The 17841-nt window shown below is 39.6% G+C and overlaps 2 protein-coding genes across 3 annotated transcripts; both read right to left on the reverse strand.

The window, feature by feature from the left end:
* Positions 1 to 55: 55 nt before the first annotated feature.
* Positions 56 to 2533, reverse strand: czib (CXXC motif containing zinc binding protein). The gene is made up of 8 exons (XM_055865930.1): positions 2445 to 2533; positions 2273 to 2356; positions 1689 to 1745; positions 1504 to 1585; positions 1326 to 1357; positions 1019 to 1096; positions 585 to 650; positions 56 to 447 (listed from the first exon to the last, which is right to left on the reverse strand). The coding sequence occupies exons 1-8, from the start codon at positions 2448 to 2450 to the stop codon at positions 370 to 372; spliced, it is 483 nt and encodes a 160-aa protein (XP_055721905.1). The 5' UTR covers positions 2451 to 2533; the 3' UTR covers positions 56 to 369.
* A 956-nt stretch (positions 2534 to 3489) lies between these two features.
* Positions 3490 to 17841, reverse strand: uck2b (uridine-cytidine kinase 2b). 2 transcript variants are annotated; one of them, XM_055865928.1, is made up of 8 exons: positions 17702 to 17841; positions 8852 to 8917; positions 8519 to 8612; positions 6660 to 6756; positions 5974 to 6116; positions 5555 to 5652; positions 5392 to 5440; positions 3490 to 5148 (listed from the first exon to the last, which is right to left on the reverse strand). In XM_055865928.1, exons 1-8 carry the CDS (start codon positions 17804 to 17806, stop codon positions 5009 to 5011), a joined length of 792 nt encoding a protein of 263 aa, XP_055721903.1. In that variant the 5' UTR covers positions 17807 to 17841; the 3' UTR covers positions 3490 to 5008. The 2 variants fall into 2 exon arrangements, with proteins under 2 accessions (XP_055721903.1, XP_055721904.1); XM_055865929.1 differs by lacking the exon at positions 17702 to 17841 and adding an exon at positions 9739 to 9825.

The following is a 17841-nucleotide window of genomic DNA, read 5'->3' on the forward strand; positions in this document are numbered from 1 at the left end:
GCCTCAGATTTACTCAATGCATTCTGATACTGATCATTCCAGGCAGAGAAAACCTTAAAACCACATCAGTTTTTTTTTCTTTTTTCATTCATGATCTTTATTGGGGTAGTGACAAAAGGAAAGGCATGGTCACATATCTCATTCAATCCAGGATGATGTGGATGGACATTCCACCCAATCAATCCCCAAATGCTTCTTGCTTGTCACAAACGAAACAGCACTGCATTATAACTGTCAACAGCACTGTATCAGCATTGGAAGTGTCTGATACCAACAGCCATTTCAGTCAGTGGATGAGTGGATATCTGGCCAGTGTGTTTACATCCCGTCACCAGGACTAGCTGGTCGTACAAAGCGTTTGACCGTAACTCAACACTTGATGAACTGGTGTGTGACCTCATAGATGCCCACTGACTCGCTGGCCTTCTCATCATAGTCTGTCCAGTCCTGATATGGAGAAGAAGTATTAAAAACACTGTTCCTGAACTGAAAATAACTATTGTATTGGGTACTGAAAACTATTCTTGTAATCAATGTTCACATTTACTATGTTGACCTACTGGCCATAGATCAAAAATACTAACTTTTTCCAGTAGGGTGATTTCAGGAAACTTGGTCCTCGACTCAGCTCCCTCTGCAGCAAAGCCCGCCTGTTGTGTTTCAAGGTCAAAGTAATGTGATGTTAGAGACAGGGGACAATGTTGATGGGTGTTGTAGTATTGTAAAGCAAATGTTTTAGTTGACTTTATTGTTCTTTCAGCAGTATTATAAGTTCTTAAGAACATTTATCATTGAAAACTGTTACAAAAAAATTTGTACAAAATAAAATGTCAAGGTTTCAGAAATGTCTATGCTAAACATTTGGAATCTGTTTTTGAATGGTAGAGTGGATCCAATTGTTATACTTTATCAGCATAGTTACAGGGAGAAAACAAATCCCCTGATGCTATAATCTGTGCTTCTACAACCTTAGCTGAGATTTGACAACATACAGTACAAGTGTGTGCTCTGTTCTCACTTGTGGTTGGAAGTCCACCGGCTCCAGGCCTCGACACTCAAACTGCACCATGGTCTTAAACCTCTCACTATCCTCAGCCTTCACAGCAGCAGCACCATGAGGAAGAGACAAGAAGGATGGAGTGGCTGAAATAAATACTCTTGTGTTTTAAAGAAGTATTGTTCTGTAGCAGAACACTTCAAGTGTCAGCAGCAACAGAGTGGTAGGATGAAATAGGCAGTATTATTACTAAACATTTCCCACCTTCAATTGCAGTCAAGCCAAGGATCAATTGAGAGGTAAGCGTCACAATAAGTACTGTACTCACATTGTACGGGGTGATTGTGTCTTTCATGATATCTGTGAACAGACACATACATATGAACATCATGGCAGAAACAAGGTGGAGCTGTTGCTTACCTCTATCCAGTCATCTCTGATCCCCAAAGGAAAGTGAAATGGCTGAATGTATGAAACTTATGTGTAATACTTCTCTGTTTGCTTACCAATAGAATTCTCCCTGGCACAGAGTTTACACTTCTGCACCATGCTGGCACTCCCTCTTCCTCCTTTGAGTGGTACACTGTCCTAGGGAAACAGTCAGTCACTGCAAAGTGTGGAATATCCATTGTCACCATATCAAATGTGATTTTGAATAATAAGATACATTTATAAATTCACCATTACTCACCATAAGGTTGATATACTGCCATTTCTCTGGGATCTCACCACAATTGGCACATTTTAACTGTGACAAAAGTACATATGTTACGGAATTTGCCACAAATGGCACCCTACTCCCTATGTAGTGCACTACTTTATACTACAGCCCTATTCCCTATGTAGTGCACTACTTTTGATCAGGGCACATGTTCTGGTCAAAAAAGTAGTGTACTTTATAGGGAATAGTCTGTCAACTAGGGAAGCATACATTGTGTGTAGTTATGGCATACACATTCTATTCTAATCCCAATTCTATGGGTTATTGGGAGTCCACAACACTACATCAGCATGGCTTTTGTATTGTTACCTACCATTAGCTGCCTAACGTTACATATCACATGCGTATTGCTTACCGACTAAAAACTAGCAATGTTTTGAAAATAACGTCACAGGAGTACATTTCATAGCTAGTCGTGCTGTAAATATCTTGTTTATGTAGTGATACAACTTTTCACCATTTGACAAATTCGCTTATTGTGTGTCAGGATAAATATAACGTTATAGCTAATCGTAAAATGGCTAGCTTCAGCTTGTTAGCAAGTTCTTAGTTACCTTTAAAAACCAGCGGAAGTCTTCACCTTCTGGCCGCACATTTGTGACATTTTCCAAAGTGGCTTTGAACTGCAGCCCAATTTTCTATGAAACATATAACAAGTATTTCATTCATGGTAATGTAAATATTGTTGACAAGCGTGCATGATCTGAATGATGTGGCCTCACTTACCACCATCTTGACACTAGTACATTTGCGTAAACACTCGTTTCAAAATACGTAAGCGTAGCTACGTCAAGGCACGCTTTTCCGCATTGTCAAGAATCAATCAGCTAAGGATATTTTGTATAGAAAAGTCTTTATTTTTTAAGAACTGGTTCAATAATCATATCCTGCTGGTGAGTCAACTTTTCAATGCAGAAGGATTGTTACTCAATTATGAGGATTTTTTTTTATACCGTTACAATATCCCTGTTACACCTAGAGTTCACCAGTCTTTGATGCTATACCACCTGGAACTCTCAAGTTATTTAGAGGTATAGCCAGACCTCACTTTCTTAATCTTAACCTACCCTCGCTTAATCCAGTTGATTCTCCAATAGGGAAAATGTGTTTCTCCTTGCGCCGTCAGAACAGATCTATACGTGCTTTATTTCAAAGGGATTTACTGCGATACATTGGTCACTAATATCTGTTGGGAAAAGGTCTGGTTATTACCACACAAATACCTGCTTGCTAACAAGGTCAAAGAGGTCTTTCAGAATGATCCATAAGTATTACCCTGCGAATCACTACCTGAAGAAACTTTAAAAAGACATTAACATTGACTGTACTTTTTGTGTTGAGCATCCAGAAACAGTTTCGCATTGTCTACATGTACAAAAAATTATAGAAAGATATTCAGTTATAATTGTTAATATTCTTGATTACTTTTTTTAATGGGAGAATGTGCTGCTCGGTTTCCTTAACCATAATAAGGATAAAGAAAAACAATTTAACCTCATAAATCTAATTGTGCCAATGGCAAAATGTCATATTCATTCATGTAAATTCACTAATAAACACTGTTTTCTCTATAAGGAATTCAAGCAGTACATTAAGACCAGTCTATATTCTTCTAATAAGAAAGCTGTTAAAACAATCAATGTGTGTGTTTAAGGTCTTTGTATAATCTGTAATTTGTTGTACCCTCTAGCATGTTATCATTGTCTATTTGTATACTTCTTGTATGTATACTGTTTTTCCTACGTAAAAAATAAATCAGCTGTTGCAGGAATAAGTCACAAACACACCTCCAGTTTTTTAATCTACCATTTTGAAATGTGCTTTTGTTTCAATCATCCAACATTTCTACATCAATCCAACATCCAGAAAATTGTATGGTAAAAATTAAGTCACAATTCAGCAACTGCATGCTTACTAAATACAGCACGTGGCATATGAAAGACATTTTACAGAAATGGACTAATTGGAAATAATAGGGATGTGTATTGTGGTTAAATTCAGCAGCAAAAAGGCATTGTGCTGGTTTCATGTTTTCAAGTCTTGTCAGAAAAATAATGAATCAGGCATAATTCAGGTGCATTGCTGTTATATGACCCTTCCATCCGTTTGACTAATAACATCTCTGCACTTCAATGGTTCTGTCAACCTGAGAAAACAGTATTAGGAAAATATTAGGAAATAACAATTACTAAATGACTAGGGGAAATTAAACTTAAATAGGTATATTTCTTCACACTGTTAAATGAATTATGCTTCAAGATTAATCAGGGAAAAGCATTTTATGCAAATAGTTGAAGATCTTGTGTAAGTTTAATCAATTAACCTGACAGTTTCTATTTTGTGTTATAGCACTCATAACACTTTACTGTGTTGACGAGATTGGATTTGGCTTCCACCACCAGGAAATACACAAGATATCATGCAGGACGAGTCAGCCCAAGCTAACTATACCACCGTTGTCTGGTAAGTAACACCGAAATTGGGCTTCCATAATAAAGGAGAACCCTTGTTTGAGAATATTCAACCTTTGTTACAGCTTCCTTTAACCTACCTATTCTGTGCGGAAATTAGAATTTCTGAATGTCATGGAGTTTGGATCTGCCCTCTTGTGGAGGTTCTGTAGTTTAGAAAATGGTGGAGGGTAAGTGACAGGCAAAAGACAACTCAACTAGGGAATGGAACAGACTAGAAAAACACGATAAGACTGACAAAAAAAAAAAAGGGTAGGAAAAACCTATTTCAAGATTGTCAACGAGAACGAATAACGAGAGCAATCCTGAGATTTCATTTCAACTTTCAGTCTAGTTTCATCCCCATTTTCAAGGTCCAAAATTCTTCTCAATGAGGAATTGGATCGCAGACTGATTTTAGGGTTTAATTCTCATTGGACAACACCAGTTTCCCCATTTTATTCAATCTGTCAAAAAGCAAACTATATGAAATACAAATTTGAAATAAACGGATGAAAACAAAAAGGGGGTAATTCTTAACACATGATCTCATTGCAAAAACCGGAGGTTCTCTCTCCACGCCTGAACCAAATGCAACAATTACAATAAAAGTACCTGTAATAACAGTAGTAGTAATAATAATAATAATAAGCATTGTAGTTACTCTTTGGCTGCGTCCCAATTCTCCACACTTCTCCTACAAGGACCAGAAGTGTGTAAGTGCACACTCTGGTAACAGGGTAGAGAATCAGGACGTAGCCTACCTCCATCTTAAATACGGCAATGCCATTGGGAATTATGTACAGATCTAATCACACTCTGCCTCCAATACAAAGGAGGTCAATGAGGGCGACTGCTGGACTCTGAGGTCCGTCGTTGCCGGGAGGGCGTGCTGTGCCCGTTCATGCAGCCGTTGTGCCGCTTGGTCAGTCCGCCGTTCAGAATGTCCTGGATGTGCTGTACTATCAGGTTTATTGCCACTGGGGAAAAAAGACCAGAGGAAGGGAACAGTGAAGTTAGAGTTACCATTGTACATTCACAAAAGGGGTATAAACAAGGAAACTCCAGAGGGAAAATTCATGAGTCATGTAACGTGACGGCTCCATAAGAGCCAACCTTTCCTTACCATAACCCTTCACTATATTGACAAAAAGGGGCAAAAAAGATTCCATACAACCCAAAGGGATATTAAAGGATCAGATCTCATGGACGTTCCTCCTTACCCAAGTTATCTGCTCCACGAGGGATGATCACGTCAGCATACTTCTTAGTCTGGAAATAAACATTGCAATTACTACAATAAACTAGGCAAGTATTTGCAAAGATTATGGCTGGCTTCATTGACTAGCACACTATATTACAGGGACACACAGAGTGGAAACTTACTGGAAGACAGAACTCCTCAAAGGCAGGTTTGACAAATGTGATGTATTGAGTAAGAACCTGCTCAAGGTCCCTGCCCCGTTCACCTATGTCTCTTAGCACTGGAAGAAATAAACAGGTTGGAACACAGAACACGCTAGAATTGTAACACAGAACACGCTAGAATTAGAACACGCTAGAATTGGAACGCAGAACACGCTAGAATTGGAACACAGAACACGCTAGAATTGGAACACAGAACACGCTAGAATTGGAACACAGAACACGCTAGAATTAGAACACAGAACACTCGAGAATTGGAACACAGAACATGCGCGTTAGAAGTCAAGAAGAGACACTGACACCAAGTCTGACTGGCAACAGTTTGTACAACGTTTAACCTTATCCAGAAATACACAAGGAAGTTGAGTCAGCAAACACACCTCTGCGTGAGAGCCGCGTGTCTGCATCCGTGTCTACAAACAGTTTCATCTGGAACAGGTCTCTTATCTCCTGGGAGTAGAACATCAGGATGCCCTCGAACAGCACCACGTCAGCCGGGTACACAGTCACAAACTCATCCTTCCTGGAATCGAACAAGACAGCATGAATATTTTTTTTAAATCAGGATGACCCAACAGGACACATGACATAAAATAAGAACGAACAGCCTGGTATTGTACAAACAGTTTGTATTGATATTTCAGAAGAAAACATCCTGTTAGAGACAACTATGAGACAGATCAAATGTGATTGAATAGCCAACAACGCTGTATTAAAACAGACCACAGAAACCTGCTCTACGTGGCTGTTCAGTCGGTACTACCTGAACTTGACAAATAACAATACTTGGGTTAGAAACATGTACAGTTATTGTTAGAACACAAACAAGAGTAGAGGGGTATACTATCAAGCAGCAGCCAGCTAACCCTGATATATAACTATTGATTTCCTGTATCACTAAGAAAGCTACATTTTGGATATGTGACTTTGGTTGTTGAGTCAATTAGACCATGTCCAATTCAAGATAAGATATTTAGGCGAGTTAGCTGGCTAAGTCCTTGATCCTGCTTTGTAGTACCCCCCCCCCTCCTCTTGTGTGTGGACACCGCAACAACGAGGAGCTCACCTGGAATGGGTGAAAAAGTCATACACAGGGATCTGTACGGTCTTCCCCTGCATGATCTGCCACAAAGTCTTCATGACCAGCTCATTGTCAAAGGCATCTGAAGAATGACAGTTTTAGAGAAAGAAATTCCACGAGATTCACAAGGAAAACAAGAGACATAAATGGCTTAAGAGAAAGCAAGAGAAAAAATAGGTTTCTCACATCTATTCCATTGGCAAAATAACTGACCATACATGGACTTCCATTTACCCATCTGCTGACAGTGGCCTCCACTAAACTCACATGAGAACACACGCTATCAAACACACACTAGACTAGTGTAATTGAGGAATCTCTGTGGTGTCTACTGGGTCACAGCTGTTAAGGTCTGTCTCTCAGACCCTGGGTCTCCCCCAATAATATCTCCTGACACTTCTGCACACAAATCTAAAAGGTATTGGATCGGTGGAGACATGGGCTAGACTATGCCATGCATTCTCTTTTAAATCAGTGAGAGGAAATTAACACTTTAGGAGAAAGTGGAGATTGAGACCCCCCCCCCCTGTCGTGCAGCAGCTGAGAGAGACTCTGCTATTATAGATCTGCTGACTAGGAGTATGGCAGGAAGATGAGCTGAGTGTATGAGGGATGGATGGCCAACAGAGGCCAAAAATGGATCAGGTATGCGATGGTAAAAAACGTGAATGCCTCTTGAAATGTTATATGAAATGTGGCCATGGGTCACGTGATAAATTGAGTTGTTTAATTATATTTCAAAGAAGGGTGAAACATTGTATCAACTGGGTCCGGCCCTGTAGGTTATTCGTGCAAGGGATAAGAAGTAATCAGGTTGGCCTATTTTAACGACGTTTTCACTGGAAAGGGAGAGAACTGGAAAGATTTTTCAAATACATTAAGGAACTATTGTCACTCATTGAATTTACAAACAGACTTTTACTTGCTGAAAAAATTACTTTGAGAAGCTCCACAGTTCATTAGTGCTGGTGAGTTAAGCCAATAGGAAATATTACATCAGATCACCAAATGGTGACATTTATACAATTGCGCACAGGCTAGGTTGCCTACGCCTACTTCTGTATAATCAGGTTCACGTCCTTACTCAACATTGACAGGAGTGCTCCAAACAAAAGACAATTAATAAATTTGACCAAACTCAACTGGAATTAAATAAACCAAAACTGGTTTCTTACAAGTGTAGCATTGGTTGTGCACTCTGAGAACAACGTGTCCACTCCAACAACGACAACGGTAAACGACTAATAATAATAATAATACAAAACAAATTGAATGCATTACCAGAAATGACCGTAGCCAAACAAACACTGTAGATTAGAAATGATGGTTATTTACATTAATGTACTATTGGTGATATATGCAAATGGGGATTGATAGACTAACAATCAAAGGGCAAACAATTCACACAATTAAATTATGAAACAATGACTTTGCACGAATTGGCGGGAGATTGCTTTTTCTGAAGAGCTGTGCATCAGCCACCACACTCCCTTTCTTGGACTGTACCATCCCTGCAGCATGAACAATGAATTAGTCCAATGAGACGGGCACAAAGCAGACAGGTGTCTCGTGTGCCATACATTAAATATATTTGCGACTGCTCGACAAAAACATATATAATCTTGGTCAACCATCAGCCTATCGACCAAACAATCGATCAGTCGACTAAATGGGGTCAGCCCTAGTTGAACTACATTCACAGTCAGACGTTCTGATGTATCTACACACAGCAAAGCAGACCCTTCCAAGCCCCAGCCAGCCACAGCTCCTGGTCCTACGCGTCGCTAGCATGGCCCCCACCAGTCCTACGTAGCTAGCAGCCCTATGCGGACCCGACCCCATACCTGGGTGATCGAAGTTGAACTGCCCCTTGAGTGCTTTTGCCTTCTGTTCTGGAGTCAGCTCTCTGTAGAAACTGTCCTGGCTGAGGATGGCTACCTGGAAAACAACGACATAAGTCAGCACTACACTGAGGAAGCTAACCATCTCGGGTTGTATAATACTGGTATAGAGAAAAAAACAAAAACAGAATAGGGATAGATTGGAGAGAGGTTGGCTACCTGGAAAAATAATGACGCAGATCGGTCAGGGCTGCACAGTGGAAGCTAAACCCTGAGTGCTGTGGCTGTGAGCTACAGTACAGAAAAACCAAGACTGGGGGAGAGAATGGAATCTACCTGTCGCTGGTGGTGGTCGATTTCGTTCTGGCCCAAAAGCTCCATGATCTTCTCACACACCGACGACTGCAGAGACACAGAAGAACACAGGACGCATTTTACACTGTCGTAGAACAAACGATATTTGATAGGTTTCGATGGGTTTATTGTGGACCTAAGCTTGTCGCCTGCCTTCGCGCCTTTGGGACAACGACTCCCATCGTTAGGGCAGAGACTTGTACATCGTCATTATATACAGATCTCTGGTTGCAGTCACATTTCTTTACACAGTTGGAAGAGGGCATGATACTGGTGAATTTGCACGTCCCATGTAACAAGCAGTAAATCCACAACTTAGCTTCATTGTTTTCTGATTGAAACACGAGAAACAGTCGTTTATTTTCTCATAGCCAGCCACGGAGTTGTGGTGCATAGTAGGCTATTTACTGTGCGTTGATTGACAACTGAACAGCAGTTTGTTTTATTAAAAAAATAAAGTGTCGAACTGACTGAATAAAGTCGATCTTCTTTATGCCTTTGACATTCATAAAACGTAGTTACATGTCCATGAAATCGCGTCGGGACAAGGAAACCAAAAGGGCTTCCTAGACGTCGGGACAAGTAAACCAAAGGACTTCCTAGACGTCGGGACAAGTAAACCAAAGGACTTCCTAGACGTCGGGGCTTGCCAAACAGTGATGCTAAAGTGAGTGACTCGTTTGTAACCTACCGGATTGCATCGGTGAGAGAGCCACTCATTTGGCCTTTTTTTAAACAATTTATCTGCAATTTATCTAAATTCTGAAAACATTCAATGAAGATAGTAAATGGTAATCTTAAACAAATCTACTTTGAAACAAGAGTATACACCTCACACATGGTTATGGGCTTTAAAAAAAGGTACCTACCTGTACCATGGTCAGAGAGAGTTGAAATGTATTCCATGTATTCCATTTTCAGTTCACACACAGAGAGAGAATACTAAAATACAAAACCATGACAAACACCGGATTTAAAAAAATATATATTTTATAAGTAATGGTTAATTAATTATTTAAAAAATATTCATAACATTGTCATTTGACTGGAGGAAAGGATTTTAAGCATTGTTGTGGACTTACATCTAATTGTTGTTTTTCTATTTAAAAAGTGTGATTGAGCAAAATGGTGTACTGTGTACTAGTTACAGTATGTGCTGTGTACTGCACAGTGTGTTATACAGTGTGCTAGTTACAGTAGTTACATAGTACTAGGGCTGTTATGGTGACCATATTACTGCCACACTGACGGTCACGAGTCATGACTGCAGTCAAATTCCAGGTGACCGTTTAGTCTTCTCCACGCTCTGATGCTGATTAGTAGCCTACCAAACTTGCTAACTGCCTGGTACTCAGAAGTCTATTGTCCCTCTAATCACTGAAATCAATGCAAATGTAATGGAACATTAAATCAAAACACTTCATGAGAGCCCATGAGCTCATGTTGCACAACAATAGATGTATTTTCCCCCCTGCTTCATGACAGGTGCAAGATACTTGTCTATTCTAAATCAAAATGTCACATTATTTAGTATATGTAAAGACAAGATTAAATGAAGTATGATGGGTTACAATATTAGTCTATCACTTGTGAATGACACCCAGCTTCTGTGCAGTAAGGCAAGAAACTTTCACCCCCCCCCCAAAAATACACCTTTTTAATAAAGCATAACATTCATAATCACATTTGCAGTGACGTTTGATGCAGTGGAAAAAAGTACCCAATTTGAATACTTCAGTAAAGGTAAAGAGAACTTGAGGCGTTTTCTATTAAGGTAAGTGAAAGTCACCTGGTAAAATACTACTTGAGTAAAAGTCTAAGTACCTGGTTTTAAATATACTTAAGTATCAAAAGTAAATGTAATTGCTAAAATATACCTATCAAAAGTAAAAAATCATTTCAAATTCCTTATATTAAGCTAACCAGGGGCACACCAACACTCACACATAATTTGTGTTTAGTGAGGCCGCCAGATCAGAGGCAGTAGGGATGTTCTCTTGATAAGTGTATAAATTTGACCATTTTCCTGTCAAAATGTAACAAGTACTTTTGGGTGTCAGGAAAAAAATGTATAGAGTAATAAGTATATTATTTTCTTCAGGAATGTAGTGAAGTAAAAGTAGGCAAAAATATTAGGCTGTCCGACAACAAAATCTTGGTCATCAGAAAGTCTGGTCTTTCGACTAATCGATTGGTCAATTTAAAACGTTATATAGCCACTCCCTATGCATTTTAATAAAATCAACTATATGAATTGAGCTTGTCTGATGAAATAAGACAAGAGGGCGCCAGAGATCTAGATAATTTCCTCCCTCTCCTGCTGGCTTTCAGATTCTGCTATTACTCCAGACCTGCCAACACAGTCCAATGCGGCAAATTGGAGATTCAACTCGCCCGCATAGCACACGCCGAATTGGGGTTCTTTCCCCGGACACTCGTTTGTGAGTCTTGGTACAATTCTATAATTACGATCAATCAAGTCTATAAAAATGTGGGATACTTTGACAGCATTCCATTTACACATATGGTAAAAGTCACTAACAAGATCTAAATAGAAAGAACAAAAAGAGCCTTTATTCTTGGAGTTTATTTTATTTTAAAACAACTGAAGTTATTTGTTTAGGTACAAAATGTACAAACGTCTAATCCACTTTATTTTTTACTGATATGATAAGAACAAATGTTTGAAGCAGAGCATCAGTGTCAAAGAAACATGTTAAACGAATAAAAACAAAAAAGCTATGATAGGAAACAGTGAGGGTGAGAACAAATCTGCTGGACACTTTCAAAATGTTCAGGAAATCATTTCCTAGACAGATTTGCCTGGTAGCTAGCAGATTTAGCCTTACGCAGCAGGGCATCAGGGTAGACTTCTCTGTGGCTAACAGTTCCTCTGGCAATCATTGAAAACTTCTTGGTAACTAGGGCACTCAACATGTCTGTACTGAGGGAGGCTCTGTACTGGGTTTTGTTCTTGGAAACGAGACTGAATATTCGTTTGCCGTCTGCATTGCTGTGGAATATGACCAATATCCCCAGCCGAAAGGTGGGAGTAGACCAGCCCCCCCCCCCCCTTACTTGTGCCAATGCCTCTCCAGGCCTGATCCGTGCGCATGTTGACCAGACTCTGCTCAAGATTATTTTTTGCATTTGCATTTAATTTCTGTCACTAGCAAATGCGAGTGAACTGCTGGCACTTTAGAGCCCACTGAATGTCCATCTTATGTTCACTAACGTTAGCTTGAAACAATTAGTGTTTACATTTCCACAACACACAGAGTCAAAAAAAGGGATTTGTCCATGTGTTGACGTACAGCTGACAGTCGGCAAACTCAGCATCACAACAAACAGGAGGGGCAGACACGGGGTAGCTACGTCCAATAATGACGTATTAATCTCCATGTCCGTTGACACAAACGCGGTACATGTCTGTGTTGCAGCTCGAGAATCGAGATGTTAGATTTACTCAGTGGATTTATTTTTATTAAAATGTATTTAAAAAAAACTTAACTCGTATCTCATACCTGCGTACATGGACAGAGAATTGCGTAGTTGGTACGCAAAATGCGTGCATGTTGGCAGGTCTGTTACTCTCCTGAAGTTGCCGGTAATAGGCTACATGAGGAGTCGGCGACTTTTCTCAGGTGGAATGCCAATTTATCTGATAATTTCTACCGATCTGCGTGGCAGTTAGTTTTCATATGCACATTTTCACGGAACAGGTTAATTTAATTTACAATAACGTCTTCATATGCACATTTTCACGGAACAGGTTAATTTAATTTACAATAACGTCTTCATATCTTACAATGACTGTCATGTGGTTAATCAAAATTCTATCCAAACCTAAATGAAAGTGACACCTAAAAAGCAACTTCTATTGCAAACTACACTACCAGGCAAAAGTTTAAGAACACCTACTCATTCAAGGGTTTCTCTTTATTTTGTACTATTCTCTACATTGTAGAATAATAGTGAAGACATCAAAACTATGAAATAACACATACGGAATCATGTAGAAACCAAGAGTGTTAACCAAAAATATATTTTATAATTTAGATTCTTCAAAGTAGCCCCCCCCCCCCCCCCTTTGCCTTGATGACAGCTGTTCACAAGTAAACGTGGACAGTTCTTCCAACATCCAATGTGTTAGTCTTCACTTGTAGCCTATGAGAAGGACCCCATCATGTGACAGACATTGGCTAATAACTGAGAGGTGCTTCGTAGCATGCACCCGGGTGAAGGGAATTAAAATTCTTATATTCAGCACAAGAGCACAACAGCCTCTGGCCGCAAAATGCATAATTTTTTTTAGGGGGCATTACGGCCACAAAGGGGATTCCGCCTGGAAATTCAAGGCATTATCAAGTGCTTGTCAAATTGTGAATTAGGCGCTGATGAAGTGTGTACAGCCTGCGCAAAAAACAAAGCTTATGCCTTCCATGCCACTTTTTTTCAAATCATTGGAGTTGTATCATGCAGCCTTAGAATGTATTAAAAATCAAAACATATAGCCCAATGTTTGTATCCCAACTGAAGTTTCATAAATAACAAAATAAAGCCTACAGGAGGACCGGTTTCTTTATTAACCGCTCAAAACAGAATAGCCGCATGTGCGCACTAGTTTGGAATAAATATCCTTTCTATTTTATTCAGCTATGTTCAATTGTATTCTTCATACTAAAAAAGAATGCCACAGAATTCTAAGCAACTAACTCCAACTCAGAGTATGCTATTCTGTCCTTCTGAAATAGACCACATTTCCTTAATTTCTTGTTTCTAAAACAAATAGATTGATTGTGATAGTGTAGGCCATATTAAAATGGCTTTATTAGACTGTCGATGTTCCTAAGGTCTGCATCAGTGGCTTATAGACTGTGTGTGGAAGCCAGGAGATGCTAAATGTGTTTGTTAATTAACAGTCAACTACTGTGAGACCACAGTTATTTGCTTGGCAATCATTGTCTGACAATTTCATGATGACCACAGCCCCACACAGTACCCCAGCAAAACATACTGTACCCAGTACCCCAGCAAAACAGGGAGCACTATGGAAGTACCACCCTGGACCCAAGGGCCCTTCCCAGTGCCCAGGCCATCTGTCCTCACCGACACCCTCAATGTGCCAGGATCTCCCATCTACAAGGCTGCCAGTGCTGACGGGGCATTCTCCTGACCTGCCACAGACTATGGTGCTTTTGTGTCCGTGAAAAAAAGTGTCACAATGAAATCGGACGCCCACTCTGGAGACTGTGTTGTTCAGCACTGCAGCACACAGACTAACCTAAAGCTGCTCATCTAAGAGCCTGTCAAGCATGATGTAGCTTCTATATACAGACTATGATTTGGCAAGACATAACACTACAGCAGGGTGTGTGTACAGTAAATATTACAGGCAGTAAGTAATCTCAGTTAGCAAACGCAAGCATACAAAAGGCCTGGATACCATTCAACCAGAGCCACATTGGTGTCAGTGCACTTACAGTAGGGTAATGTGACGTCATGTTTGGTACATCATGTTTGTTACCATACTGCAGGTGATTACTGTTCGCTCACTACTTCCTCATAGCTCCATGGGCCAGCAATCCCAAACCACCCCACCTCAGTCACACCCAACACCATGTACGGGGATTTTCAAGGAGCCAAACAGTGGCCCTATGCCAAAAGTTAACTTCATGTCTGGGTCAACCGAACAATAGGAACGGAGGAGGGTATGGAAGGGGCCAGGGAAAGGAAGGGACATTGAGTGGAAGCTTCCATTGAGTTCTTTTAAGAATTTTAACATTAGTTCATTTCACAAGCTTATTACATATGCCTTGTGATATACGAAGCAAACTATTAATTTGCTTTCCAAACTACTGTTGGTATCAAGACCGGTATTTAATTGTGGTCTCAAACCAACAAGTACGAACAAATAGTGGAAAACTACAGGCCATACTAGGCTCAGTGTTAACACGTCATTATCAAATCACACAAAGCTATTAACTACATAGTGTGGTAACTACATAAAAATCTTGACTGCGTCCTGTACTACTTTAAAAACTAGTCATCTAGCTAACAAAATACATTTCTTTGTAGCCTGGGTAGAAGTATTGTTAGCTAACATTCCACTCCTTTCATTTGCCAAAGATAGGAGTGGAATGAATGTTAGCTAAAAAGATTGGTAACCAGACTACGTAGTTTCTTTCCCCACATCTGAAAAATCCATGTTTGTCTCATTTAATCCCATCGCTGAGAAAGTGAAGAGAATATTATGCTTCGTTGTTAACGGAGCTCTTTTTTTTTAAAAGTCATATATTGCTGTCAAACTGAAGGATTATCATGATTAATATATTCTGCAATGGCATTGGATGTTCCCCCAAGCAACAATTAAAAAGACATAGACAGCTTCCATTTTGTTTGAAGGAATACTTAAAATTAAATCAATGATGTTTAAATGTGCTTGATTTTGGTACATCCAATATTATTTAAGACTAGATGGTTCAACAATTACATCAATTTAAGGATAGGATTTGTAATATTATTCGAAATCTTGTTTTTGAAAAAAAAAAAAGGTTGAAGTCATTGAATTTGTCCTAAAATGTAACTTCACTAAATTATACTCAAACATAGGATAGGAATATCCTGGTTAATTGTATATAAACATAATTCCTCCCCATAGGTGTTTGAGTTGGAATAACAGACAAAAATAATACATCTTAATTTTTTCAAAGTTGGTTAGAGATCGTTATTTTGTTAGTGACAATTATTTAATGACAAATGTACAACCGTATAATTCTGTTAAATGGAATTCCAGGGACGGTACAGTACCAGTCAAAAGTTGACACCTACTCATTCAAGGGGTTTTCTTTATTTTCATACGTTTTCTACATTATAGAATAATAGTGAAGACATCAAAACTATGAAATAACACATACGGAATCATGTAGTAACCAAACGTGTTAAACCAAAATATATTTTTGATTCTTCAAAGTTGCCAACCTTTGCCTTGATGACAGCTTTGCACACTCTTGGCATTCTCTCAACCGGCTTCGATGAATGCTTTTCCAACAGTCTTGAAGGAGTTCCCACATATGCTGAGCACTTGTTGGCTGCTTTTCCTTCACTTTGCAGTCCAACTCATCCCAAACAATCTCAATTGAAAAACAAATGATGTCTCACTAAGCGCAAACCAGATGGGATGGCTTATCGCTGCAGAATGCTGTGGTAGCCATGCTGGTTAAGTATGCCCTGAATTCTAAATAAGTCACCAACAGTGTCACCAGCAAAGCACACCCACTCCTCCATGCTTCACAGTGGGAACCACAAATGAGGAGATCATCCGTTCACCTAGTCAGCGTCTCAAAAAGACACGGCGGTTGGAACCAAAAATCTCAAATTTGGACTCAAACCAAAGGACAGATTTCCACTGGTCTAAAGTCCATTACTTGTGTTCTTTGGCCCAAGCAAGTCTCTTCTTGGTGTCCTTTAGTAGTGGTTTCTTGACACAACAGCAACACAACTGATTGGCTCAAACGCAATAAGGAAAGCTCAATAAGGAAATCAACTTTTAACAAGGACGACCTGTTAATTGAAATCCATTCCAGGTGACTACCTCATGAAGCCGGTTGAGAGAATGCCAATAATGTGCAAAGCAGTCAAGGCAAAGGTTGGCTACTTTGAAGAAACTCAAATAAAATAGATGTTGATTTGTTTAACACTTTTGGTTACTACGTGATTCCATGTGTTATTTCAGTTTTGATGTCTTCACGATTATTCTACAATGTAGAAAATAGTACAAATTAAGAAAAACCCTGGAATGAGTAGGTGAGTCAACTTTTGACTGGTACTGTATATGCCATCGTTTTTTATGCAATACAAGACTTGTACAGGGAAATGGACTTGTCACTTATTAATGGACTTGTACAGGGACATTATGTTCATTAGATGAAGAATTCAGTTCTGTGTGAGTCAACCATACGTGCACTAATAATTATATTAGGAAGATATGTACCGAGCCTGCTTTTCTTCCTGCAAAAGTATACTGGAATACAATAAAATAAACTGACGCCCGTTTCCCGCTTGCGCCCACGTCTGTTATTGTTATGTAGCTAATATTAGCTAGGTGGCTACGCGTCAATAATCGATTCAACTGAAATAGCCAGTAGTCGTGTCCCTCGTCAATAAATAAGTCCAACAGTGGATAATAGCCACATTGTGTCGAATAGTTCGTCACTTTGACATTCAGAAGAGGGTACGAACCGTGGTCTTATTCGGCTAACCCGCGGGGCTAGCTAGCTAATCAAAGAACTTTAAACAAAAGAATGATTTAGCTGTATGGCGCGATAGATAACAAGCTAACGTTAGTCTCAATAGCCGATTTGGGTAGGCTCTCTATAGCTGTGTGTGCAAAAAAAGTAGCTAGCAAACGTTAGCTGTCTAGCCAGTCTAGTTACTAACATAACGTTAGCATGTAGTGCCGGGGATAAAATATAACGATTACAGTTTAGATAATTTACTAACTAGAAATTGTTGGTTGATTTGATAGCCAACTATAATTACCTAACGTTAAATGTATTTGCCAACTTAAACTATCTCCATTGTGTGTGGTGGAATTAGGCATCCTGGGGGCAAGGGAAATGTGATGCCAACGGATGAAGGAAACCACAAAAGTTACAATCATTTAGCAAACTCATTAATAAATGCTGATTACTCAAGATTGGCAAGGGGTTGATGTCATTCAAACCAACAGTTCAACATGAGCCACGCGGTCGGCGAGTTTAAGAGCGACTTGAACACATTCCATCAGTTGCAAAAACATACAACAATAGACAATATATGTAAGGTGCTAACCTTGCCACTGGCAGTGCCTCCAGACACTCCGATAAGGAATGGTTGTCGGATAACGTTGTTATTTTCGGCATAGTCACTCAGATGTGTTTCAGTGTCTCCGGCCATGCTTGCAATAACGTGCCTACAACAACGCAGCTGGG

This window comes from Salvelinus fontinalis, chromosome 17, assembly GCF_029448725.1.
Source record: "Salvelinus fontinalis isolate EN_2023a chromosome 17, ASM2944872v1, whole genome shotgun sequence".
In the NCBI taxonomy this organism is placed as follows: domain Eukaryota; kingdom Metazoa; phylum Chordata; class Actinopteri; order Salmoniformes; family Salmonidae; genus Salvelinus; species Salvelinus fontinalis.